General features: G+C 38.4%; 2 protein-coding genes across 2 annotated transcripts; both read left to right on the forward strand.

Moving 5' to 3' along the window:
• Positions 1 to 1,525: 1,525 nt before the first annotated feature.
• pah (phenylalanine hydroxylase) lies at positions 1,526 to 16,917 on the forward strand. Its single transcript, XM_054624257.1, has 13 exons — positions 1,526 to 1,666; positions 3,333 to 3,455; positions 8,400 to 8,583; positions 10,383 to 10,471; positions 11,433 to 11,500; positions 12,407 to 12,603; positions 12,762 to 12,897; positions 12,985 to 13,054; positions 13,329 to 13,385; positions 14,253 to 14,348; positions 14,815 to 14,948; positions 15,057 to 15,172; positions 16,436 to 16,917. The coding sequence occupies exons 1-13, from the start codon at positions 1,595 to 1,597 to the stop codon at positions 16,477 to 16,479; spliced, it is 1,386 nt and encodes a 461-aa protein (XP_054480232.1). The 5' UTR covers positions 1,526 to 1,594; the 3' UTR covers positions 16,480 to 16,917.
• Positions 16,918 to 18,461: 1,544 nt separating this feature from the next.
• On the forward strand, positions 18,462 to 24,580 carry th2 (tyrosine hydroxylase 2). Its single transcript, XM_054624391.1, has 12 exons — positions 18,462 to 18,692; positions 20,013 to 20,187; positions 20,310 to 20,398; positions 20,481 to 20,548; positions 20,631 to 20,681; positions 20,778 to 20,923; positions 21,894 to 22,029; positions 22,139 to 22,208; positions 22,293 to 22,349; positions 22,884 to 22,979; positions 23,085 to 23,218; positions 24,267 to 24,580. Exons 1-12 carry the CDS (start codon positions 18,462 to 18,464, stop codon positions 24,430 to 24,432), a joined length of 1,419 nt encoding a protein of 472 aa, XP_054480366.1. The 3' UTR covers positions 24,433 to 24,580.
• The last annotated feature ends 1,863 nt before the right edge of the window (positions 24,581 to 26,443 follow it).

A 26,443-nucleotide genomic window follows, 5' to 3' on the forward strand; every position in this document is an offset into this window, starting at 1 on the left:
ATATCAATATGGCTGCAACATAACTTTTTTTATGGCTTAATATTTGTGTTAGTTTAGCTCTTTTAAATTCTGTTTGTTTAACACATGATTTATCACTAAGTCCTGCGCATTTCCCAACTTAAGAAGGTTATACAAGTGAACATTTTAGGAAGGTGCTTTCTGACTTATTGCAGGCTAAAAATCACTTGATAGAGAAGAGACAAAATTAAAACAAATAGGAAAAATAGTTAAACTTAACAAGTATGACACCTGTTGTCACATACCATATTTTAACAGTCTAGAAGATATGGTCAAAATGTTCAAACTAAACTGATGCAAAACTTCTTGACCAGTCTGATTCTTTCCACACTATTTAGTCTACTTTGCAGGTTAAGAGCCTCTCATACGCTACTGTCTGCCATTCTTTATTATAAGATTTTTAATTCATTTTTTTAAATCACGTCTTGATTAAACCCCTTTTTAAAAATTGTATCATGACATTCATCTCTGTTCCTTAAACAAAGTGAAGGAGTATTGTTACCTGTGAAGCAGGATTAAAGGCTTGTTATACTTCATGAGAGCACAGGCAGGTGGTGTAGTTCTTTAAGCCACTTAAAGCATCCAGTGAGCCATGTTCTCTCCACCAGTCATCCAGGTTTCTATGAAATAAAAACAACTCTGCAACACCCTTGGCTATGGTGGATTTTTGGTCACATCTTGTGAACACACTTTTAAATTCACTGTCCAGAGATATTTGTCATTGTACGCAGGGTTGCACAATGAAATTTAGATTGTAGTCCAAATTTGCTACATAGGAATGGGAATTCTATATGCAGAAATATGCAAAACTGCACACATGTGGATATGTATATATACAGTATATATATATATACACACATATATATGTATATATATATACATATATATATAATATATGTATGTCAAAAAATTCTATTGGTCATTTGATGGGCAAATGTTGGCATGCAAACATACTAAACTAGGATGGTGAACATGGTAAAAATGATATCTTCAAAACATAGATATGCTATCACTGCACTCACGCAGATACGTCATTACGTAGCTAGAGGCAGAAGGAATTAACCTGTAGTGCCACCAGCTGGTCAAAAACTAAATTTTTAATGTTAATATTTTTTGCTTAGGAAAAAAACGGATGCAGATATTTAACCTATTATACAGTGTTTCTACAATGTATAATTGCTAACTTTTTCAACCAAGTAAAAGATCAAAGCCTCTCTTCCACCACTGGGTGCCAATAAATGCAGTTATTGTAATACATAAGGTGACTTGTTGTCTGACAGGTTGCATGAACACGAACATGGCTATAGGCAGCTTTACATAATAAATAATAATAAAAGTTCAAGCTGAAAACCAGCAGTGCATAACCAGAGGCGCTAGACAACGAGAATCAGATGTGCCATTGTAATTCTGTTTCACAACAACTGCCCCGTGACATACCGATGCAGAGGGGGGTGTGGTGTCACGTGAGTCAGCCGATGCAACGGAGAGGTTTTAAAGACAGGAGCTGCACACACAGAAAATTGATCCCAGCTCCACTGCAGCGCACACAGAGGTTGTTCACCTGAAGAGCAAGAGGATGGAAGCAGCATACAAGAGAGTGAATGGAAACCACGGGCCAGAGGGAGAGACAGAGGAGCCAGAGACAGGGGTAAATCTCATATATGACCTGTTGTGATACATTCTATATAACTTTAAACATCCCTTTGCATTTGGTTATGATTCCACTTTTTTATTTCCAGAAGTCCATCAACTTATTTGTGCTCTTCTGTGATGATATGTGCATTTGGTCTGGTCATCATGGTCTGCTTTTAAAGCAACAACAGTGATAGAGCCAGTCAAAGCTGGAATGTTCCAGGTAGTACAGCAGACAAAGCAGGGGGTAGTTGAAGAGAACAGGGGGCAAATAAAAACAAAACAAAAAACACCTGTTACTGAAAAAATGGGGAAAAAATGATATCCTGTCAGTAATGTTTTAAAGCTTTAGTCGTTCAACAGAAAGAGGAATCTGCAACTATTTTAAACTTAACCGTTATTTTCAAAGCAAAAAAATGCAATATGAGGGTTTCCTGCCTCATGTCAAATATAAATATATTTGTGTTTTATGAAGACATCCCTTTGGGTTGTGGGAAATACTGATCGTCATTATCATATAGTCAAAACAATGGATCAAGTAATATTTAGTGGAAATAATAGTTTTTTGCAGCACCAATAGAAGCCCTCTGGTTTAAAGTATCCTGTGCAGTCATAACAATCTTTAACTAACTTTTAAATTTAACATATTTCATATAAGATGTAACATTTCTGTTCATGAATTCTCTCAAGTAAAGACTGTGATGAAGCACCATATGAAATGTCAGATTTAATAAATAACTATGCGGAATTTCTACATCTGTAAGATATTCTGATCCGCTGTTTTCTCTCAGTTGTTAAAAATCCTCTCATGTGGGGAACACATGGTCAACCCCATGCAGTTGCGTAAAGAAGTTATGATGGGCCCCAGTGCTCGCTAGTTATGCAACACACAAACATACTCATTGTATTGACTTGTCAAATTATCAAATAGAGACTTGACATTGACAAAAATACCAAAGAAAATAAGAAATTATATATTTGTTTGAATCGTTTTTTAGTTTATTTAGCTTTTATAGGTTGTGTAGAATAAGAGTATAATTTTGTTATTGCTACTGAAAAAACAAACCATGGTGGGTTTGCCTGTAACGGCATATACAACACATACAGTGTTATTAAGAAGTAGTTTTTCTTTGAAAAAAGACGTAACTCCTAAGTTAACTGGGTCTTTTGCATGAACTCCCACAAACTTCAGTTCAACCACACTGCATTCACTGCTAACATCTACGCACCGCATCACATGTGTAAAGAGGTTAAAGGTGTAAAACCTTTAAAGCCCTAAGATCAGACACTTTGACTGCAGAATGTCACGGCCTTTCTACTAGATTTCACGCACTTCTTCCTACATGTGGCGGTGCTTAGACACAGATGTGCAGAATGAGGTCACAATGCAGATGAAACAGCAAAAAAGCATTGAGAATATTTTGTTACAGTTTTTTGTTTTTGTTAAGAAAACTATAAAGCACATGATTCTCATAGATCACAAGAAGACAACCCACAAAAAATACGACATATAGTAACACATCCTTCTGTTTCATTGATTCCTGCAGTAAAAGTGGTTTTGTCTGCTCCCCCGTGATTCTTCTTGTGCGTAAGAAAAAAAAAATGCCTAAAGCACTAGGAAACCCGTGAGTCAGTGTGACTCCACAACTAAAGCCCTGTGCTCTACTTTGTGTCTTTCTCAGCGGAGGAGAAGGGGCTCCATGTACCTGGAGGAGGAGACCAGCAAGAAGTCTGAAGTGATCTCCTGCATCTTCTCCCTGAAGGAGGAGGTGGGAGCTTTAGCCAGGGGCCTTCGACTCTTTGAGGTAAACGTCTCTGCTGACGGCTCACACACACGTCGTCACCTCCTGACTGTTGACCCTATTTTTTCCCTTAGTCATCCTCAGCGTTGACATACAATAAAACTGACAGATATATGGCTTCACCCATCATTGGAAGATCTATCCTTTCCCTCAGATCATGACATAAGTTACAAGGTAACAAGCACGAAAGGAAACCTGGTCTGAATTGGCCACAGGTCTGAACTGCAGTTGTAGTGCTGCAGTTTAACACGAACCAGAGCATGCAGGAATGTTGATTTAACACTAGGATGGTACTTTGGGTAAAACTAACCACCCCATAATGTGGTTAAAAACAAGTTGTACTTTTTGCAAGTCGCCAAGATTGACTTCCCCTCTAACCTCAAGAAATAAAGGGCCAGTATGTAGCATTTAGGGGGATATATTGGCATAAATGGAATATAATATTAATAAGTATGTTTTCTTTAGTGTATCATCCCCTGACAATAAGAATTGTTACTTTCTCTTTAGCTTAGAATAACACATTTAAATCATTATAAGGAGCAGCCAGAAGCCATGGTTCTACATGCATTTGAGTCAGAGGAAGACATGGACGTAGTCTCCGTGACGTCATCCATAGGTTTCTGAAGAGACAAAATGAAGCTTGATTCTACATATTTTTTTAAGCCTTAATATAATTTAATTAGGTGAGTTATACATAAATTCGAGCCCAGTTGTGATGAACTGGGACATTACTATTGAGACCAAAAGCATTTTTTTGTACAAGGCTTTAAACATGTTTATTTCAGCAGTAGAGTTGGGTATTTTGACATGGGGGTCTATGGGGATTGACTCGCTTCTGGAGCCAGCCTCAAATGCTCAAGAGTTTTGGCACTTCTGACAAAAATGTTCAGCTTGGTTTTATGTATTAAAAATTTGAAAAAATCTTTAAAAGAGTGAAAAGGAGAGTGAATATGCTGGATGTTTAAATGAATAGTTTGAAATGGGATATCCATGCCGAGAGTTAGTTGAGAAGATCGATGCCACTCACGTCCGTCTGTTAAGCATGAAACTACTACGACAGCAGCTGGTTAGCGTAGCTTAGCACAAAGACTGGAAGCAGAAGGAAACAGCTTTTGTGGCTCAGCGCAAAGGAAACAAATGCACCCATCTTCACCTCTAAAGCTCATCGTCTAACCTGTGCTTTTTTACAGATAAATATTAATATCACTATGTTCTGCTTAAGAGGGGTTATGTGCCTGCAACCAACGGACACTCCAGGAAGTTATTGGTCAAGAAAGAACAAACTGTCCCGAACATAATCCTGAGTAAACAAGCATAATATAACGTGGAGCTTTAGAGGAGCTGGTACACAGATATACCTTAAAAAAGATCTTTATGCTAAGCTAACCGGCTGCTGACACAAGCTTCATTAGCAAAAAAGCAAATAAATGAAATTCCCAAATTGTCAAACTGTTCCTTTGTAACATTAGTGGTCCGATCCAGCAGATAGACATAATGAATTAATGAAGAAAGTTATTTTATCTTCATAAAGTTATTGATTAACATTTACAAAACATGCTACATGAACAGATAGTTTATTTAAAACTTGCGCTACTAATATATTATTAGATCTTGTTCACCAGTTCATGTAGTTACGACATTTCATTTGAACAGTTTTTGTGTGTAGTTTTCTTGGTGTCGTTTTCCTGCTGACCCTATAACGAAGGAAGCTAAACAAACTGAGCTTATCTCAGATGTTTGTGTATCAGTCGTGTGCAAACATGACAGACGACTCTTTGATCCACTCACCCACCTCCTCCAGGCCTTCTATAATAATGAAATAGTCAAACATAAAACTGCTCAGAATTTTACTGATGAATGTACTTGATCTATTCGTCCAATTTTGAAATATTTCTTATTTTTATTTACCACTTAATACTTCTACTCCACTACATTTATAACAGTTGAATACATTTTACTTCTTTACTTCACAGCAATTATTAATTACCTTTACAATTTTGACTTTTACATACAAAATATATAATAATATTATAAATTGATACCTTGTTACAGATTAAACAGGCAAATAGTTTTAAAGTAGTTAAATAAAGTCCACTATTACCAGCTGCTATATTGAAGGGACACTCACTGTATTAAGTTGGAGGACTCTCAAGAGACAGATTTAAAAACAAAAGATTAAAAACATTTTTTTCTGTCCTTAATGTGAGTCTGGGTGATCCAACGTTTTCCCATAATGCAACTCAACAGTGTCTTTAATAAAGGCACCCAGTGTATGACTTTAAGTGTGGTTGCAACTTCATCCAACTGATTACCACTAACTGGGCCATTAAACTTTGGAAAGCTCTCTTTAGGGCCACATAGGACATTATACACCTGTTTTCACAGGCTTGTGATAAATATACAGAACTTTATGTGTAAAATCATCCCCTTAATCGTCGGTAATAATAATCCAATATAATATAATACCAATAACATAAAAACGTATACTTTCTGCTAATAGTTTTGTACTTTACTAAGGTGGAATTTTGAGAATTGTAGTGGTATTAATCTTCTCATTTAGCCGTCGGAAAGAAATTAAAATAAGAGTATTTTACAAATTTTCCACGACGAAGGTCTGATCCAACTGGATGATGAAACTTTTTTTAGGTCATTCAAAGTCACAAAGTTACTAATTAACAGTAAACAAAACAAAAACACGTATTTGCCCGCGTGTACGTGACTGTCTGAAGGCTCGAGGTGAACACTGAGTGGCAGCGCCTTCATTGTTTAATCTTCAGCACGGACGTCATGTTGAGGTTCTAGTTTGCTATTCTTGCAGGCAAAACTCGTCTTTCTGAACATTTTGCAGGAAAACAATTAAAAAATGTCCACAAGAAAAAATATGTTTTAGGTTAGAGAAAAACATTTTTTTGGTAAATATTTTTTTCTTCTTACATTGTGGGGGTGGAGATGTGGGTTGACTCTGTTCAATATCAAGTATTTGCCAAATGCAACAGTGAACACATCAGGATCCTTTTCTAAACCTATGGGCTCCCACTCTCCCGATCCTCCCCCTGCTCCACCCCCTCCACCCCCTGGTCTCCTCTTCTTTCCAGCTTTGATTATAAAACAGGTCAATTTACCCCCAAACCATCAACCCCCCTCCACCCCCTCCCCTCTCCCTTACAGCCATGTAACACATGTTGATTCCCCTAAAAGCACACTTTAAAGAGAACAAACTCTCTTCCTTTTTTTTTCTCTGACAAATTGAAAAGGACTGTGAGCAGCCGTGGCATCTCGCCACATGTGCGTTTCATTCCATCATCTTGTGAACGTCTAATCTGCATTTTCAGTCTTTGCACTTAAACCGCCACACACTGTTTATCCGCATGTGACACGGCAATGTGGCTTTCATGTGACGAGTCGGAGCCACGAGCCGGCCTTGACCTTCGGGCCTCAGCCAGGCTGGCGGGAGGGTTAATGTCACCTGCCTTACCCGTAGAGGGACGGCTCGGAGGGGTACTGAAATCTGACGAAGTGACTCCTGCATCGTGCCGGGTTTAGGATTTAGGGTGGGCTATGTTAAGCTGGACCAGGCCACCAATAGAACTCATGGTGAAGTATTTCCCTTTGTGCACAGATAAAAAACAGCACTAAAAGTTATTTTGAGCTTTCGTCTGAATCATATAATAATAAACAGACTTCACTTAAGAAACGTTTTAGAATTTAAATGTTGAAATCCCAAAGCTTCTCCTTTCTGTTACTTGTTGCTGAATGCAATGAATGTACAAAAATAGGGCGCATCTTTTGCACCATACATATCTTAATTTTTATTTATTTTTTCCTAAAAGTTTAAACTCCTCTGACTTATTTTTCAGACTAAATGTCTTCCCTTATACCTGTGATAGAATTAAAAGGGAAATCAATGATGTATAATGAGATTTACTTGAGCTACCTTCATCAGTTTTTCAATTTGAAGTGTCCTGTATACATAATATATTCAATGTAGGCCATACAAACGGTTTTATATATCATATTATTTAGTTTATTGAGGATATTTGCAGTTATTTAGTTGCGTTATTGAGACCTTTTATTGTTTTTTCTCCTCTGATATACTTCTAAAGCTACTGTAGATCTGCTGACAGCAAAGAGATAACAGCCCGTCATAAAAAGAGATTTACATTTCATTCGATTCTCAACATGGACTCCTTTTGTGATCTCTGTAGTCCCTCCTGTGGGATGCAGAACCACATGGTCTTTAAAATAAGCTGTTAAATGTAGAGCAGAATAGAATCCAGATGGGGTCTGCTGCACACGCCCTCCTCTTTACTTAGCCTATAGTAGACAGAGAACAACACACTCCCTCTCCCTCCCCAAAGTTACATAAACAAGGAAATGCATCTTTGATGGTAATTGCCACTCAGAGATAGTCACGTTCTCCAGCACGAGCTGCAGCCTCTCTGCTTTATTGGAAATAAAGAACTTTCGTCCAAAAGTCTTTGGAAACATCCCAAAGGTTTTGTGTTCATGCTGCAGACTGAGAAAAGGCTCAATGCCAGCAGAGCGGGATGACTTATTCCACTATGTTGCACTACACCACTACAATATGTCCTGAATGCTTTTACCATGCAAGTCCAGTCAGTTTGGCTCACTGTCAGCTGGCAGAGAGAGAGAGTTGGCCTGAGGTCATGGTGGACTCCACAGAGAGGGATCAATAGCCACAATTTAGTAACAGCACAATGCCATCTAGTGGTCGAATGAAGGCAGTGATGCAGCCTGTTGCAGCACATACAAGTTTGTCTAACATGCATGCATTTTGTAATTTGCCACTTTGTTTTTATGATGACTTTGTCTTCAACAAATTTAAATTCACATAAAAAATGCATGAAACCAACAAAGATCTTTAAAACACAAACAAATCAGGTCTCACCGTTGTCTTCCCCTTTTCTTTCTTCCTGCAAACCTCAGGAGAAGGGCATCAACCTGACGCACATCGAGTCCCGTCCGTCGCGGATGAACAAAGACCAGTCCGAGTTCTTCATCAGCGTGGACGCCAGCTGCTCCCAGGTCCTGGATGAGGTCATCGACGGCCTGCGAACACAAATCAGCGGCCACGTGTACGAGCTGACACGCAACAAACAGAAGGACACAGGTTAGTGTGACTGTAGAGAGCGGATGAGTAGGAGATATTTTGCAACATACGTTAAACGTTTGACATGATGGTGATGCTGGAGAAAAAGTCAAGGGATCTTGTAGGTCACTAGGGTTCATCCTCACAGGATCATGAATGTCTTAAGTAGATTTTGTGCTGATCCATCCAGTAGATGTAGAGATATGTTGCTACATAGGGGAGACTTTTGACCTCATGGTGATGCTAAAGAAAAGATTAGGGCATTGCCAAGCATTTAAGGTTCATCCACTGGGGATCATGACTGTCTTTATCAGATGTTGTGCTAATCGATTCAGTAGATGAAGATATTTTGCTATAAAGTTGAAAGATTTTAACTCATGGTGGTGCTAGAGAAAAGGTTTGAGCATTACCAAAGTAATCAGGGTTCATCCTCTGGGGATCATGCATATCTTCATCAGATTTTGTGCTAATCTATCCAGTAGATATTTTGCTATATACTATATGCTAAAACAGTTTACCTCATAGTGGTGCTCGAGAAAAAGGCAGGAGGACATAGGTTAGACTTTTGGTTTTGTTTTGGTACTAAAGAAAATGTCAGAGAAATGCCAAAGTCATTAGACCACAAATGTATGAATGACTTACAAACCCAACTTCATGCAATCCATCCAATAGTTGTTGAGGCATTTAACAAAAAAAACAAAAATGTCAACCTCACGGTGGAGCTACGAAATAAGTCAGGGGATCACTTAAGTAAGTAAGATTTATCTTTTGGGGACCATGAATAGTTGTTAAGATGTTTCAGTCCAGGCCAAAGTGTTGAACCAACCAACCAACATTACCATCCCTGGAGCCACACAGCTAGCGTGGCTAAAAAAATCTAATTACACGGACATCAAAACGGCTGAAGCGGTCCATTTATCAACGAGTCCAGTGTTGTTGGGTCGTTGGGTGGCGCCTCATGACCTTCCAGTCAGACCGATTAATGGACAGCCAGCGCCGCCCATGAGACCGATGGCCCATCGCCCACATCTAGACCCCCGTTATTAGTTGTTTCCAGAATGACATTAGTTTAGCTACTGAGGACCAAGAGGCTCAGCAGGAACAGAGGGCCTCTGTGTCCTGGTCCTGGACCAACAAGGTCACGGCAGGCGGAGACGGACAGGGCCACCATGGATCCTCCTTCGACCTCGGTGAAGACTCTGTGGTCTGCTGGTCAGGGTCAAGTGGACGAGGGGATATTTATGGCCCACTTTGGAGACGGCCTGTTTATAAAGGAGCCTGGCAGGGACGTGTTGTTTTCTGGGGGCCTCGGGCTGGACCACACTGCACAAATGTAGATTAATGATCGGGCCCCAGTGTTTTTGAGTGACATAAATCCATATGAACAAGCAGATGACCCTTGATTACTGTTCTGCTAAGTGTCAAGATGCCATGGCAGTGCAAAAAAAGGCAAATCATCATCTATGTAACCAACATCAGTCAAGAATCAGACAATATTCAGGCTGCAACAAACAACTAATGTCCATAACAGTTATTCTCCAATTCACGTGTTCAAATGTCTTGTTTTGTCCCAACAACAGTCTAAAACCCAAAAATCAGTTTTAAGATTATATAAAACAAGAGATAAATCCTAATTAGGACAACACATTTGAATTATTTGGCATTCAAATATATTACGTAAAAATATCCAGAATTTCTCAATTTTCTTAGCTGTGCACAGTGTTTGTGGCGTTAAATCCTAATTGATTTGATGTGAATATATAAACATGTTGAATAAAAACATAAACTGTCAATGTTTAATAACTGTAATTATTCTCCAGTGCCGTGGTTCCCTAATGACATCCAGGACTTGGACCGCTTTGCCAACCAGATCCTCAGTTATGGCTCCGAGCTGGACTCTGATCACCCGGTACGGACTGACTCATCCATCACTGTCTGTGTGCCGCATCCTGCCTCCTCATGTGTGTGTGTGTGTGTGTGTGTGTGTGTGTTTGTGTGTGTGTGTGTGTGTGTGTGTGTGTGTGTGTGTGTGTTTGTGTGTGAATGCGTGTCCACTCACGCCCACGTGTCCTCTGAAAGACGGGGGCTGCAGGGAGATGACAGGCTGCACTCTGCCGTCTATTCTAATGGAAACTACCGAGACACACAAATTGATGTCATTGCTTTAATTGAGCCCCTATAATTATAGATAATTGCTCCCTTTCGCCGACGCCATTAAAGCAAAATGCATTCATCATAAGCTGAAAAACCCTCTACAAAGGCTTCATTTGAATATGTATTTGCATGCTCTTATTGGAGACGGAGTGCATAATGCTGTCAAAGGCCACAGGGTTTAGCCTCAGCAGAGGATTTCCACTCTTTGATTTAGCTGAGAGTGGCCAGGCTGCGATCATGAGATCTAACATGGCTTTCCTTTCCTTTGTGTGTGTGTGTGTGTGTGTGTGTGTGTGTGTGTGTGTGTGTGTGTGTGTGTGTGTGTGTGTGTGTGTGTGTGTGTGTGTGTGTGTGTGTGTGTGTGTGTGTGTGTGTGTGTGAGAATCATTTATGTCATATGAATCATTTATGTCATATACATTGAATGTGTTGTATCTCTGTTATGCTGCTCATTCTGTACACATGACATCTATTGCATTCTGTCCATCCTGGGAGAAGGATCCCTCCTCTGTCGTTCTCCCATAGGTTTCTTCCTTTTTTCTCCCTGTTAAAGGGTTTTTTTAGGGGAGTTTTTCCTGTGCCGATGTGAGGGAAGGACAGAGGATGTCGCATGTGCACAGATTGTAAAGCCCTCTGAGGCAAATTTGTAATTTGTGATTCTGGGCTATACAAAATAAACTGAATTGAATTGAATTGAATTGTGTGTGTGTGTGTAGGGCTTCACAGATTCAGTGTACAGAGCCCGCAGGAAGGAGTTTGCTGACATCGCCTACAACTACAGACAGTAACTACTCCTTTATTTTTAAACTCTATTTTATGTGTGTTTTTAAAGGCTGGGAGGAAGTTATGAATTAAATCATTTTAATATCCGAGGGGTTATTCCGGCAGATTTATTTCTCTACTTTGCCTTGAAAATGATCATAAACAAATCGTAACTGTGTAATACTGTGATAATATAACAAAGAAAAGGTGCTGTGCTCACGTAGTCTATCGTCATGGGGATGTTTGGAAGGAAACTAAAAATAATATAAATTGTTCAAGAGAAAGTTAATTCAGTTTATAGTGCAGAGTAGAAGCAGGAGGATATATTGAATAAAAAAATGGCAGTTACATTTTCATGATCATGTTTATTCGTTTAAATATTCTTAGGAAAGTCCCTAGAAAAATTGGTACTAAATATAAAGGGAAAATGAAAGCACCTCAAATAAAAAAAAAAAAATAAAATATGTCTATAAGCAAGCATACAACTCAAAATAATAAATCAGTGAATATTTACGTGGATCTGCTTACGTATATACTGTCTATCTGCAGTTAAACTATGAACATAACATTTATCACTTTTTACTGTTTACTAGCAGTGTATTGCTGTTGAACGAGATAAACGAGGAAAGTTGGTGGGTTGTGGATGTTTTCGTCTAGGATGGCATCGTTCTTTAAAGTGCACTCTTATGTTATTACAATGTCATGATTGTGGGAGAAAATTTATGCAATGCACGTTGCCTATATGGATAGAATAAGATTACAGATCTGTTGGAGGTTTAAAATTGAAATGTGGTGACATAATACACTTAATATGGCATATTGGCATATCAAAAAGGTTTTAAGTTTGCATTGTTTGTTTCTAAAATGGAACAAAACTCAACAACAAACAGCTCAAAGCTCATTCAGTGACCTCTCGTCTTTGTCCCAGTGGCCAAATCATCCCTCGGGTGGAGTACACAGAGGCAGAAAAGGACACATGGGGGACGGTGTTCAAGGAGCTGAAGACCCTGTACCCGACTCACGCCTGCCGCGAACACAACCGGGTCTTCCCCCTGCTGGAGAAATACTGCGGCTACAGGCCGGACAACATCCCGCAGCTGGAGGACGTGTCCCGCTTCCTGCAGTGTAAGTCCTTCCTTTCAATATTGAAGACCCCAGTGTGTTGGATGTGGGAGGTGGGACCTGTTCAAACGCCCTACTTCCTATTCCTCCCCCTCATTAACTGCTCTTATTCAACACAACCAAACACTCACCTCTTTCATCCCTCCGTCTCTTTCCTGCAGCGTGCACAGGCTTCCGGCTTCGCCCGGTGGCCGGCCTGCTCTCGTCCCGGGACTTCCTGGCCGGACTCGCCTTCCGGGTCTTTCATTCCACGCAGTACATTCGCCACGGCTCCAAGCCCACATACACACCTGAGCCGTGAGTGTTCAAACCTCTATCTATAAAAAGAGAAAAGAAATCATGTGTTGTGTGATTTGTAAAGAGTCATTATGGTTTCTGATGCAGGGATGTCTGCCACGAGCTCCTGGGACACGTTCCTCTGTTCGCTGACTCCAGTTTCGCCCAATTCTCTCAGGTAACTAAGTGTCCTGTCAGGGAAGAAGTGATGAAAAGATACGGGGGTGGCTAAACTTTTTGGATTGTGGGCCATATACAGAAAGATATAAGGAGTCACAAGTGAAACATTTTTTGTAAATGTGTAATTTTCAACCAGTTAAACTGCAAGAAAATCTGTGTTTCTACACCAGAAAATCCCAAATTTTATCTTAAAACACAAATCTATGTAACATATGTGATTCTGTAACTTTTTATCTTCTAATCTTCATCTTTTCTCCATTTATTTTGTGTAGGAAATCGGTCTTGCCTCCCTCGGTGCCCCTGATGAGTTCATTGAGAAACTTGCTACTGTGAGTACTGCATACACGAGAAACAATAATATAGACAATTTATTATAATAATATGATAATTTATTCTTGCTTAGAACTAAGCAAGAAAAAATATATAATTCTGGAAGGCGTCAGAACAGGTGTCTCTACACTTCTTCATGTCAAGGACCCCCAGAAACATTAAATATAAAGCCATGAAACATGAAACATTGCTCAAAGGCAGCTATTTATCTTATTTCTACTTTTTTTTTTTTAACTGGGATAAGCAATGCAACATATGTAATGTACTGTATACGATGTCTATCTGGTTAAGCTTTTAAATATAGGTTAAAACAAACAAATGCATGAAACAAATTAGATTAAAACCACCATAGATCAATGTAAATGTCTAATCTTTGAGGGCCTTAATGGGCCAGTTTCCTAAAAATTACAAACATAAAACCTAATTAGTAGTCTTATGCATGCAGTTACTTTTGGTTTCATTTGTGCAGGTTTTAAGGTATTTGTCTCTGTGATTTCTGCCACCATACGATGCTGAAAAGTGTTTCAACTTTAACAAATTTCTACCAAACAAACAGTTCCTATGGCTGCATGTCATATCCGCCTCTCTCCATGTTTCCTGTTCATCTCTACAGTCACTGTCATATAAAGATGAAATGCCATTAGAGAAGAAACACTGAGTGCAGGTTCTGTTGATTGCTCTTAAAAAAAGAGGCCACAGTTCGAGTTTTCATCAAAAGCATATGCATGACTAGATAGCACAAGATGACTCTGTCAAACTTCTCTGGGATCTCTGGGTTTGTGAAATAAAAGCCTTTCGTGGATTCCTGTCTGAGTTTGGATATTAGATCTAATATATTTTTTATGAACCTTTCTGTGTGTCCTCAGGTGTACTGGTTCACCGTGGAGTTCGGCCTGTGTAAGCAGGGCTCGGAGATGAAAGCTTTTGGAGCCGGCTTGCTTTCATCGTTCGGAGAGCTGCAGGTAAGAGAGAGAGGGGTGAGGGGGTGGGGGGGAGGTTTGAGTCAAAGGTTCCAAAAACAACAATCTGTACATCACTTTGAGCAAACATGGAAGCAGCAGCACGATAAAAAGCACACTTAACCTTGTTGCGTTGCAAAACAGCAGCGGTGCGGGCAGTGGGTTAGTGGTCCACTCAGGTCGGGGTTTTGTGTGTCACTGGGTGGAGTCGGCCTGTCTGCCCAGCGGGGGGTGCGGGTGAAGTGGTTCAGTGGGTAAGTGGGGGAAAGAGAGAGGCGGGAGGCGGGAGGCAGGTCAGTGGTTTCTTAAGCCGCTGTCAGCAGAGGATGTTCACTCTGCCAAGTCACATCAACAGCCCTGAGTCATGCTGCACTTCCTGTTTACTGTAGTAGTGGTGGTGGGAGTAGAGGCACTCATTGAGAAAATGAAAATCCATATTGTAAAAAAAACAAACACTGTTGTCTTTCAGTATTGCTTGTCAGACGAGCCCAAGATCCTGCCCTTTGACCCCGCCAAGACCAGCCTCCAGAAATACCCGATCACAGAGTACCAGCCGGTCTACTTTGTGGCTGAGAGCTTTGAGGACGCCAAAGAGAAAGTGAGGTAAGTAAAACAAACTTTTTTTCTATTTGATTTTGAAGCTTTCCTGCATATAAGTACAGTAGGATTAGGTTTCATATAAAAAAAACATTGACTTCTCTCTGCCTACAGGAAATTTGCAGCCACCATCCCGCGGCCCTTCTCGGTGCGCTACAACCCCTACACCCAGAGCATCGAGGTGCTGGACAACGCTCAGCAGCTCAGGAACCTGGCTGACAGCATCAAGGGTATGTGGCGTCTCTGCACTATTTGTATTTCTGTCCGCTGTTGTTGTGCAAACTGCAATATATTTATTATTTATTATTTATTATGTATTATTTATTATTTATTATTTATTATTTATTATTTATTATTTATTAAAAACGTTTTACTTTTTGGGGTTTGTGACTCATTAAAATGAAGCAATGTCCTTGTTGGGATCAGTCAGTCAGGCTTTCACAATAGCATTTCTTATTTGCAGGAACATAAGATTAGATAAACTGAGAAAAAAACTTCTGTAATGCTGAATAAGCCAGTTTGAAGTTGCAAGAATAAAATAAAAATTCATGTTTCCCCATTGTGTTTGGCAGTATGTGATTTTAGGCCTGCTATTAAGGTTTAAATAAGACTCAACTATAAAGATTAAAATAATTCCTAACTAACTAACAGATGGGAGGGCTTTGTAGCAGACACACACAACAACAAGTCAGGGTGCAAACCACACATACCACTAGTTCCTGTCTCTATCACTATCAAATAAAGGCAAAACATGCCCAAAGAATAATCTTAATAAAAAGAATATCATAGATTATTATATCTGTTTTCACTACAGGACTGGAGGACTGAGCAGACTGCAGATAAAACAGACACAAAACACAAAGAGCACTATGAAAATGTTATTATTAGAGTATTTATATGTACCCATGCCTCTTGTACATCACTATCATTTAATTTTTCATCTATTTTTACATTAGCAGTGGCACGCTTTATTAGGTGAGGCAGGTGGCCTTCACTTTAAAACGCTTTAAAAAAAAAATCAGAATCATTTTTAGAGCCATAAAGGGGTCAAATTGAGAATTAAATTCCAGAAATGTCAAAAAAATGATGCACAGTTTTGTGTAGAATGAATGTTTAATTTGTGTCCTGTCCTTTCATCATCCTTTAACCCCTCAGATTTATCTTGTGACCCCATTTTGAGTCGTTGGGAACCACTCATTTTAAAGAAATACACACAATCATTTAAAAACAAATCGACAACGTTACAATAAGTTGAATTAAAACTGATGATGGCATGGGCCAGGCTTCATCAGTGTATGTTAATAACAAGCTATGGACGATATCACAGGGTTATTTTTGTCTAATTGCTAATTGGCTAATTGTATTGATGTGTTCTTCCTCTAGAGATGAAGCTAATGATCATGATTCGTTTTAGGCATCTCTAATAAAAGAACAAGTTTTAGGTTAGTTTTGTTTTACTCTAAATTTTGATTCAGTTTTTTCTCTTATTTCAGGTGAAATGGCGAAACTGTGCGAAGCCCTGCGGAAACTGGATTAACTGCACATGTAATCTGAGCCGAAGCTCCCTGAGAATCTCTTCACTTATTCAATGAAATGATCGTTTCTCATGGGGCTGTTTGGGGTTCTGCTTGACACACTTGCAATTTAGCTTTCTTTGTATTAAAACAAATAAATAATGGCAATATTACTGTAATCCAAGTAGTGTTCTAGTTAAGTGAATACAGTGTAGCCTGTAGGATAATCATGAATGGGTTTGTGATAGGTGATAGACTTTTATTTCAGATTAAGTGTTATTAAGGGGCATATTTTTCAAAATAAAAGGTTTTTTCAATATATTTTTAGTGACTTTGATAATTATAAAACCCATTATGTAAACATCAAGTTTTATATCTAATATGATGTAAAAACATTTTTTGTATACCCATGAAATGTGTTGATGAACCAAATAAACATTTATCTTCTCTCTCTCTCTCTATCATTCGTGTTTTCTCCTTTGCTGGTAGTTACGTCATAACTTTTTATAATATTTAGACTGATTTTTTTTGTCAAGAAATCTTGCATGAGTCCAGGAGGTCCAGGACAACACAAAATGATAGGGAAGCACCAGGACGCTTCACATTTTCACTCAGTAAAAAGTGTTTATTAATATGTTTCCCAGCAACTATAAATAATCCTGTAAGTGGCTGCTGTATGGACAGATAATGAAATACTATAAAACACAGTTGTAAAATCATATATCTTCATAGAAGAATTTCTAATTGTTGAAAAATACTGCACATTCATATACAGAAGATTGTGTTGTATTGTTTTTTCATTCATATACTGGGTTATAGTGGTGGAGTTAAAGTTGTTGCTAAATATATTAAGTAACGCTTAAAAATGTTCTAAAATGGCATTATAGTTTGTTGTTGACCATTTCTTAAATGCTTATTATCTTCTTATGAATGGGGGTTAAAGTGTAACCGAAAATCTAATAACATACAGTACCAGTCAAAAGTTTGGACACACCTTCTCATTCAATGTTTTTCTACATTGTAGATTAATAGATTAATATTGAGACATCCAAACTATGAAGGAACACATATGGAATTATGTGGTAAACAAACAAATGCTCAACAAACCAGAATATGTTTTATATTTTACATTCTTCAAAGTAGTTGAATGAGAAGGTGTGTCCAAACTTTTGACTGGTTACTGTATATATAATGTTTTTTTGCTCTAAGTCTATAAAAATATTTTTTAAATATTGATTTTTCAATGAGGAATAGAGTATAAAGTCTGATGTGCAACACAAAGCACTTTTAAGATGTATTTGATCTCCTTCTATAAATAAGACTGTCACATTTATGTAACCTATACTTTATTATTATATTCCTTTATTGATCCCCATGGGGGGAATTTAAGTGTTGCAGCAGCTCAACTACACAGACACAGACAATAAATACACATACTATACAACTACACAGACAATAAATACACATACTATACAACTACACAGACAATAAATACACATACTATACAACTATAGACAATAAATACACATACTATATTGTACACAGACAATAAATACACATACTATACAACTACACAGACAATAAATACACATACTATACAACTACACAGACAATAAATACACATACTAACTACTATACAACTACACAGACTAAATACACATACTATACAACTACACAGACAATAAATACACATACTATACAACTACACAGACAATAAATACTATACAACTACAAAGACACATACTACAACATGAATGCATCTGTGATATATACAATTGTGTGGTTGTGTTTTTTTAGAGTGGTTCTATTCTCCCCTCCTGATGCCACTATATTTTGCCCCATAGAGAGATGTAATATATCATGACGCATAACAGGCCTAAAAAAAGAAACCCAAACGCGCATCTCATCTCCATAAAGCCCTCAGATGACGGACTATTTAAGCTCGGAGGTGTCGGTGGCACACATCTGTCGGCTCCGGTTCCACTGAGGAGGATCCAGCGGAGAGATGAAGACGGACAGCGGGGCGCAGACGGCTCCGTTCGGCGGGAGGAGGCAGAGTCTGATCGAGGACGCACGCCGGGAGCGCGGCAGCGGCTCCGCGGGCTCCCCGGGGCCCTCACGGCACGGAGACGGGTTCGTGTTCGAGGAGAAGGCCGGCAGGGTCACGGTGAACGTCCTCTTCAGCCTCAGCACCGAGAAGAACGCAGGCTTCTTCAAAACGGGGAGAATATTCGAGGTAAGCAAATTCATAAAGTATATAATAACTCATAATGCTGATGACACAATAGTCATTACTCAAGTTTAATTTAAGAGCATACTTACAATTTCTGATAGTCAACTTGTATTGCACTTCTCATAAGAAAAAGTTTTTATGATCATTTGTATGAATTGTTTTTAATGTGAGTGTTACATTGTATATTATATATTATGATGTTGTAGCATTGATCTGCAGCAGCCAATCAATAGATTCATCTGTTGATTATTTTAATGATGAATCAACAGTCCAAGCAGCAAATACTCACATTTGAGAAAACGGAATCATTTAACATCTTCACTTTTTTATTCTGGCTGAAAAGTGACTTAATTGATTTACAAAATAATTGATGATTAAGCAAGTGCAGCTCAATATGTGGCCAATTGTAGGACGTTTTTAACACAAATAATACAAGAAAATCACGATTTGTATGTCGGTTTATGGTAAGAACTATAACTGGTATAGTATAATATAACTATAACTGGTATAGTATAATATAACTATAACTGGTATAGTATAATAGAACTATAACTGGTATAGTATAATAGAACTATAACTGGTATAGTATAATATAACTATAACTAAGTATAATAGAACTATAACTGGTATAGTATAATAGAACTATAACTGGTATAGTATAATAGAACTATAACTGGTATAGTATAATATAAAAAGTACAATATTTCCTCTGAAATCTAGGGTGAGTAGAAAGTAGCATTCAGTACATTTAGTACCTCAAAATTGTGCTCAAGTACAGCAGGCCCGCTGAAGAAATGTACTTGGTTACTTTCCACTAATGCACAAGGGCGTGATGTATATAATGCATGGTTGTAATAGTAACATTATAAAATACTTTGATCATATACATTTCAGTTTTGTTCACATTGACTACTGATATTAATAATGATATCAATATAATGATTGATGGTGTAAACAAACCTTTAACAGCATAAAAATAACATTAACAATAATAGATTTAAGTCCCTATAAGACCTTGTCATGAATTTGATGATCCACTCTTGTATATATGATTTGAGTTTTAGATCTTTTCCTTAAAGTATGGGCAAAGTTCCCAAAATGCATCACCTGACGCTTCAACTTCCTACAATCTGAACTTATAAACATTTGAATGATTGGTGACAAGATATGACTCGGTCAACTTTGATTAAATGAATGAAAAGTGAATGTTGTTCTGCATTTCTTCATAATAATGACAAATAAAATCATCTATAAGGCCATTTTTGGGACACAAAAGTTTCTCCTGAGTGTCAAGAATAATGTTGGTCTCTCTGCGTGTCACAGACGTTCGAGGCTAAACTTCTCCACATCGAAAGCCGACCGGGGAGGAAGTCAAAGAACAGCACGACTGACCTGGAGTTCTTCATGAAGTGTGAAGTCCACAGCTCCGACCTGGACGTTTTCATCAACTCACTGAAGAGAGTGGTCGACGACGTGCGCTCCATTCCTGAGGAAAAAGGTACCTGAATGTAACATTACACTTGAACATTAGAGTTATCCTTCCTTTTAATGTTATATAATAATAATAAGGCCAATTTCAAAAGCACTAATTACCTATTTTTCCTCTCATCACCATCACAGTTCCCTGGTTTCCCCGACAGATAAAAGACCTCGACAGGTGCAACAGTCTAATAACCAAATTTGATCCGGACATGGATCATGATCATCCAGTGAGTGTTTACATATCTGCTGCAGAATGTGTAAAAAAAAACATCTTATTTATGGTGATTTAATGTGTTTTCTTTCCTGCAGGGATACAGTGATCCAGAATACAGAAAAAGACGGGCTTTCATCTCAGAGCTCGCCTTCAGATACAAGCAGTGAGTCAGATATTCATCCATCCTCATGAAACACAGAGCGTCATTTACATATTCTCTCTTAAGATAATTGTCTTTGTCTCAGGGGCGACCCACTGCCCACTGTGGAGTACACAGCAGAAGAGGTGTCCACATGGTGAGAGAGAACTGCACAATCCTGCACGTTAGAAATGCAGAATGCATGCTGGGAGGATGATAATAAGTAATATGAATGTGTTGTTGTGTTGAAAAGGAGGGAGGTGTACCGGCAGCTGAGGAGCATTTATCCCAGTCTGGCCTGCAGACAGTTTCTGGACGGACTGCAGCAGCTGGAGAAGGAGTGCGGCTACGGAGAGGACCGCATCCCTCAGCTACCAGAGGTTTCTGCCTTCCTGAAAGGTGACAAAGATGCAAACATTTAGAATTATGAGAGCTTTAGGTCTTGGAAAGATAATACGGATTGAAAATGTTTATAAATGAGTGCAAAAAAAAGATTCTGAAAGGTAGAATTATAGGATATTTTGGTCTCTCTACTCTAAAAGGTTACAGAGATAAGAAACAAATTAGAAGTAAGAACAGTTAGAGAGACATACTAACTAGCAGTTAGAGGTATTTTTTATCATAAAAGAAGACAGAAGTAATAAATTATAGGCATCTGACATAAAGAAAAGTTAACACAGAAATCAAAAAGAATTATCAAAAGAAGCACCTGCCTTTCTAAACTGAGAAAGAGATTTAAAAAAATGCAATTATGGATTTAAAAAACTCTTCAAAACACATTCAAGAGGCCATGAAAGAGAGAAAAAAGTAACAAGAAGGTTCTGCCATTATTAAAGATGACAAAGAGACAAATTAACAGTCGGACCAGGAAAACAAACAAACATTGCAATCAAAATATCTGTTAATGACTCAAAAGTGCTGTTTTTAAGTTACAACGTGTCAATTACCTATTTAAATGTATTTTTTTTAATTCATTATAATATCTGTAGGCATATGAATTAACTGTTTTGTAGGCTACCTACAATTTGTTTTAATCAAATATGAGTTCCCTTAAAAGATCAAACAAACTTCAATATCTGTTATATAAACAGGAAAAAAATGCACAAAGTCACAATCCTAATTGACATAGAAGACAAAAACACTTGTCACTATATATATACAATTTAATAAGCAGATGAAATACAATCTGTGTTTGAGATACTGCAGATGGAAAAAGAAAGAGAAAAGAAATGAAAGATGACTAAATATGGACAAACAATGCGCCAAAAAATAACGATTCACTGTACAACTCCAGATGTTTAATCATCTATTGGCTCTTCTTCACTTTGAGCTCCATCACAGCGTTTTTGACAGTTTCTTCTCGTTTCAGAGAGAACTGGTTTCCAGTTGCGTCCAGTAGCCGGCCTGCTGTCAGCCAGAGACTTCCTCAACAGTCTGGCCTTCAGGGTGTTCCAGTGCACCCAGTACATCCGTCACTCCTCTGCCCCCATGCACTCCCCTGAGCCGTGAGTCATCGTTTCCTGGGACCTGAATTGTTCATTCATTTATTTATACATTCATTTATTCGTCTGATTTTTCTTTCTTTCATTGACTCGCTTCCCTCTGCTCTGACAGGGACTGCTGCCACGAACTACTCGGACATATTCCCATGCTGGCAGACAAAGAATTCGCACAGTTTTCACAGGTAACTGCACTGCGTTGATTTGACATAATCAGATTGTATTCTAGTTTTATAACCCTTAATTCTAACTAATTTGAACTATTTCAGGAGATTGGATTTGCCTCGCTTGGAGCTTCAGATGAAGACATTGAGAAACTGTCAACGGTAGGTTTTTATTGAGATTTTAACTTTTAGAAAAGGTACTTGAAGTGTATTTATAACATATTTGGACATACCTACGTTTGTATTGACAGCTTTTCATCACAAGAACAGAAAAAGTACACATTTTAAGCTAAAGCAGATATTGAAAATGATTTTGTACCAGCTCTCTTTATGCTGGGAACATTTTGCACATTTAGTTTTTTTTGTTTTCAAAAACTGTAGCTCTTTTCTATTCCATAGATATATTTCACATATTTTTCATACTTTTTATGGTACATTTCTATTTAATATTAATGATTCTTGACTTTTGCGTGACTTGTTTTTCATTATTCCTTGTATGTGAGAACCTTCTTGGCAATAAACCTGTTTTGAATTCTATAAAAGGCTTTTAATATCTGAGGAAACACAGGCTCTCATCTCATTTTGTGCATTTAATGGATCTTCACTGCCATCTAGTGGCTTAAATAAATGACTGAACATCATGTTTCAGATTTCTTCATCTGCCTTTTTTTTTAATTATCTGTTCTCCTTTTCCAGTTATATTGGTTCACTGTGGAGTTCGGCCTCTGCAAACAGAACGGGACAGTCAAAGCTTACGGCGCCGGACTCCTGTCGTCTTACGGAGAGCTTGTTGTGAGTTTGTTCTCTGACGTTAACACACAAACATTCTGCTGCATGTTCTTGTTTGTTTCTGCCTGGTGCACCTACAGTCTCTGACCTTTGACCTGTCCCTTACAGTACGCTCTGTCTAACGAGCCGGAGTACAAGCCGTTTAACCCCGAGGAGACGGCGGTGCAGCCGTACCAGGACCAAAACTACCAGCCCGTTTACTTTGTGTCTGACAGCTTCGAGGACGCAAAGACCAAGATGAGGTATCCGCTTGTTCCTTTGCTGTTTTTGTGTGAAAACTGTGTTCATTTAGCTGTATTTTTACATTGACATTATATGATAAGCTGTTCCTTAAAGGAGCTATAATATAACACATTGCTTGTCAAAATACTGCACATGAAACTTTGGAATAACTCTCAGAACCAACATCTCTGCTGAGTCTAAATGAAAGATGATTTACTCCTAAAGCTAAACTTCATTTACAGAAAAAATGTTTGAGTTTCTAATCTTAAAGAAAACGGACTTTTAAAATACTTTACTACTTCACAGAATGTAAAACGATAGTCTTACTTGAGGGTGGGAGTACTAAATACTTTTATATACTTCAATGACAAAGTGTTAGTAGTGTTCAGTACATTTAGTATATATGTAGCTTTAAGAGCATTGTCCTACTGTTTGTTCAGTTGACACTCTTTATTTTCTTGGTTACTAACAGTTTAAATGAGAGTCTTGCTACCTAGATTCTATAATAACGCAGTTTCTCAATGGAATGAATAAAGTACTCGATCTATAGATGGCTGCAAATAAGGTGGAAATCTAAATTGAGGATATCCTGTGGAGTTTATTTGTAAATAAAGTGTGTGTTCCTCTCCAAAACACATTTTGTGTATCATTGAGAGGTTAAAAGCTGATTTTTGGAATATTTAGAAATCTGCATGATTACATCCTTGTTTACTAGCTAGCAGTCTTCTTCTTCTCTGCCTTTAATCGTGCATCTCTGCATTTCTTGGTGTGTTACCACCTCCTGGAGTGCACAAGAGGGACAATCAGGGACCTGTTTCTAAAAACCTTTAGGATGACTATTGATCAAAAACTCCACAGGGTGTCTTTGATGAGTTTGGAAAGACCTTAGAAAGAGACTTTGGTATAACTCAACCCTATTTACTCATGTTTTTGTGTCTAACAAGCACTTTAAAAGGACGTATATTGACAATGAGGAGTTGCTTTAATGTGTTTTTTTCTTAACATTTGTCTCACATCTGTATATCTGCATCTGTTAATTCTCTCTAATGCATTCATTCACTTCCACAGGAGATACTCTGCAACCATCAAGCGTCCCTTTGCGGTTCGCTACGACCCCTTTACCTGCAGCGTGGAGGTTCTGGATCAGCCCGGCAAGATCCAAAACAGTCTGAGTCAGATGAGAGAAGACCTGAAGACCCTTCACAATGCTTTGGAGAAGTTCAGCTCATCTTAAGACCCGGGGACAGGCTTTCTGTAAGGAAAGAAGAAAGTTGTGCAGAAGAAGAAAAGGATGTACATTTGGCATTTGTAAATATTGTATATGAGATCTACTATTATGAACAACACATAAAGAAAATCATGATGTAGTCAGGTTTGTGTGGTTCCACATGACCATTTGTTTGTGTGTATAATGTATCATATACAAATGAATAAATGTTTATTTTCATGAAGAAGAGTTTTTGCATTCCAGAGACAGAAAATAAGTATTCAGGTCCTTTACTTGTGTAAAGGTACGAATAACACACTGTGAAAATAATCCACTACAAGTAAAGGTCCTGTATTCAAAAGCTTTTAAGTAAAAGTATGTAAGTATTATCAGCAATATTTACTTTAAGTATGAAAAGAGTATTGATAGTACAGTCAGTGTTTTAATATTATATCTGATGTTCCTGCTGCATGAATGTGTATGCTGCATTTAAACTCTTTTATATCCGGTTGGCTTGTTTAATCTACATCAATGCATCATATTCTATAAAATCATCTGTGTTTGTAGCGTTGCTATGTATTTCTAAAAAAAAAAGAAGAAAAACAGCCTGTTTTCACCTTTGTGACGATGCTTTTTCCAGCTAAGTTTATGGAGCTGAAAAAGTAGGAGGATTTTATCAAAACATAAAGTAAAACTTCATCCTTCAGTTCATCGCAAATATTCAACATTAACACATCTGGAGATACGTGGTTTTCACTGGACAGGAAGGGGATGAAAAACTATCATCTGAAAAGAAACTAAAGCTGTCAGACAAATGTAGTGGAGTAAAAAGTACCATATTTAATTCTAGGATGTAGTACAGTAAAAAGTACTATTTTTACTTCTGAGATGGAGTAAAAAGTACTATATTTAACTTTGAATGTAGTGGTGGGGAAGGATGAGGTTACATAAAAAGGAAATACTCAGAACGAACAGTACAAGTACATTGAATTTCAGTGCTTAGAGTGAAAGTACTTTCTTAAATTCCCCCCCCGAAGGCAGAAACAACAGAGACGTGTTCCAGCAGGAGGAACAAGAGAGAGAGAGAGACTGAACCACTACAATACAGAGCTCGTCTGCCATTTTCTAGCCTTTTTTTTTAACCAACTATTTCCATTTGGAAAAAAAGGTCTTGGAACCCATTTATCATCATGTGTTATTAAGCAGAGGGGAAGGAGCTAATTATGAATGATTTAAGTATCATGTTCCCTGTGCCGGTCAAGGCCGGAGCCAGCAGAGCGGCCCAGAACATCGGTATGGTGGGCCAGGTCACCGGGACCTCACAGTCCACCACAGCACGGTCCGCGGGCCTGCACTGCTGACAGATGCTCTTCTCTCTTTATTTCTCTTTCGCTGTGCAACTGCAAGAATCTTGGCCTCCGTTTTTATTTTTTTTTGACGGACAGCCAGGGGAGGCTTTGATCTCCACGCGGGCGACAATGCATATCAGAGCTGCGCACGTCAAAGCTCTTCCCTTAAAAAAAAAAAAGAAGAGACAAATCATCTCCATCTGCAGGACTCATAAAGCATCACCCTCATCATCACGGCGGCTGGTAAAAACCCTCCCACCTTGTGTTTGGGAGCTTCCCCTTCCCATAATCCCACTGAACAGTAAATCAAGCCCTGCTCCGGCCTCCCAAGTAAACCCTGTGTTTGTGGAGTAAAAAAAAAAAAAAAAAGTGTGTAGAAAGAGAGAGAAGGATATTAACACGGTGATCTACTGCTTGACAAGTGTGCATGAACACACACAGTCCCACGCTCTCTCCCTAAAACACTTTATAATTTCACAATCTCGTTCTATGTCCAGCACTCTCAAAATCAACGAACGCTGTGTCACCCCGACTCTAACAATAAGTGTTTATTTTTATGGATGTCAGAGCCATCCCATCGCTATCATCTAAACGTCAGAACACTGCAACCTAAAAACAAAGGTTTGTCTATATAGCACTAAGGTCGTCCTATTTTTATGGTTCTGAATGCTGGCGACACACTGATAAAG

Source organism: Anoplopoma fimbria, chromosome 23 (assembly GCF_027596085.1).
Source record: "Anoplopoma fimbria isolate UVic2021 breed Golden Eagle Sablefish chromosome 23, Afim_UVic_2022, whole genome shotgun sequence".
Classification (NCBI taxonomy): Eukaryota; Metazoa; Chordata; class Actinopteri; order Perciformes; family Anoplopomatidae; genus Anoplopoma; species Anoplopoma fimbria.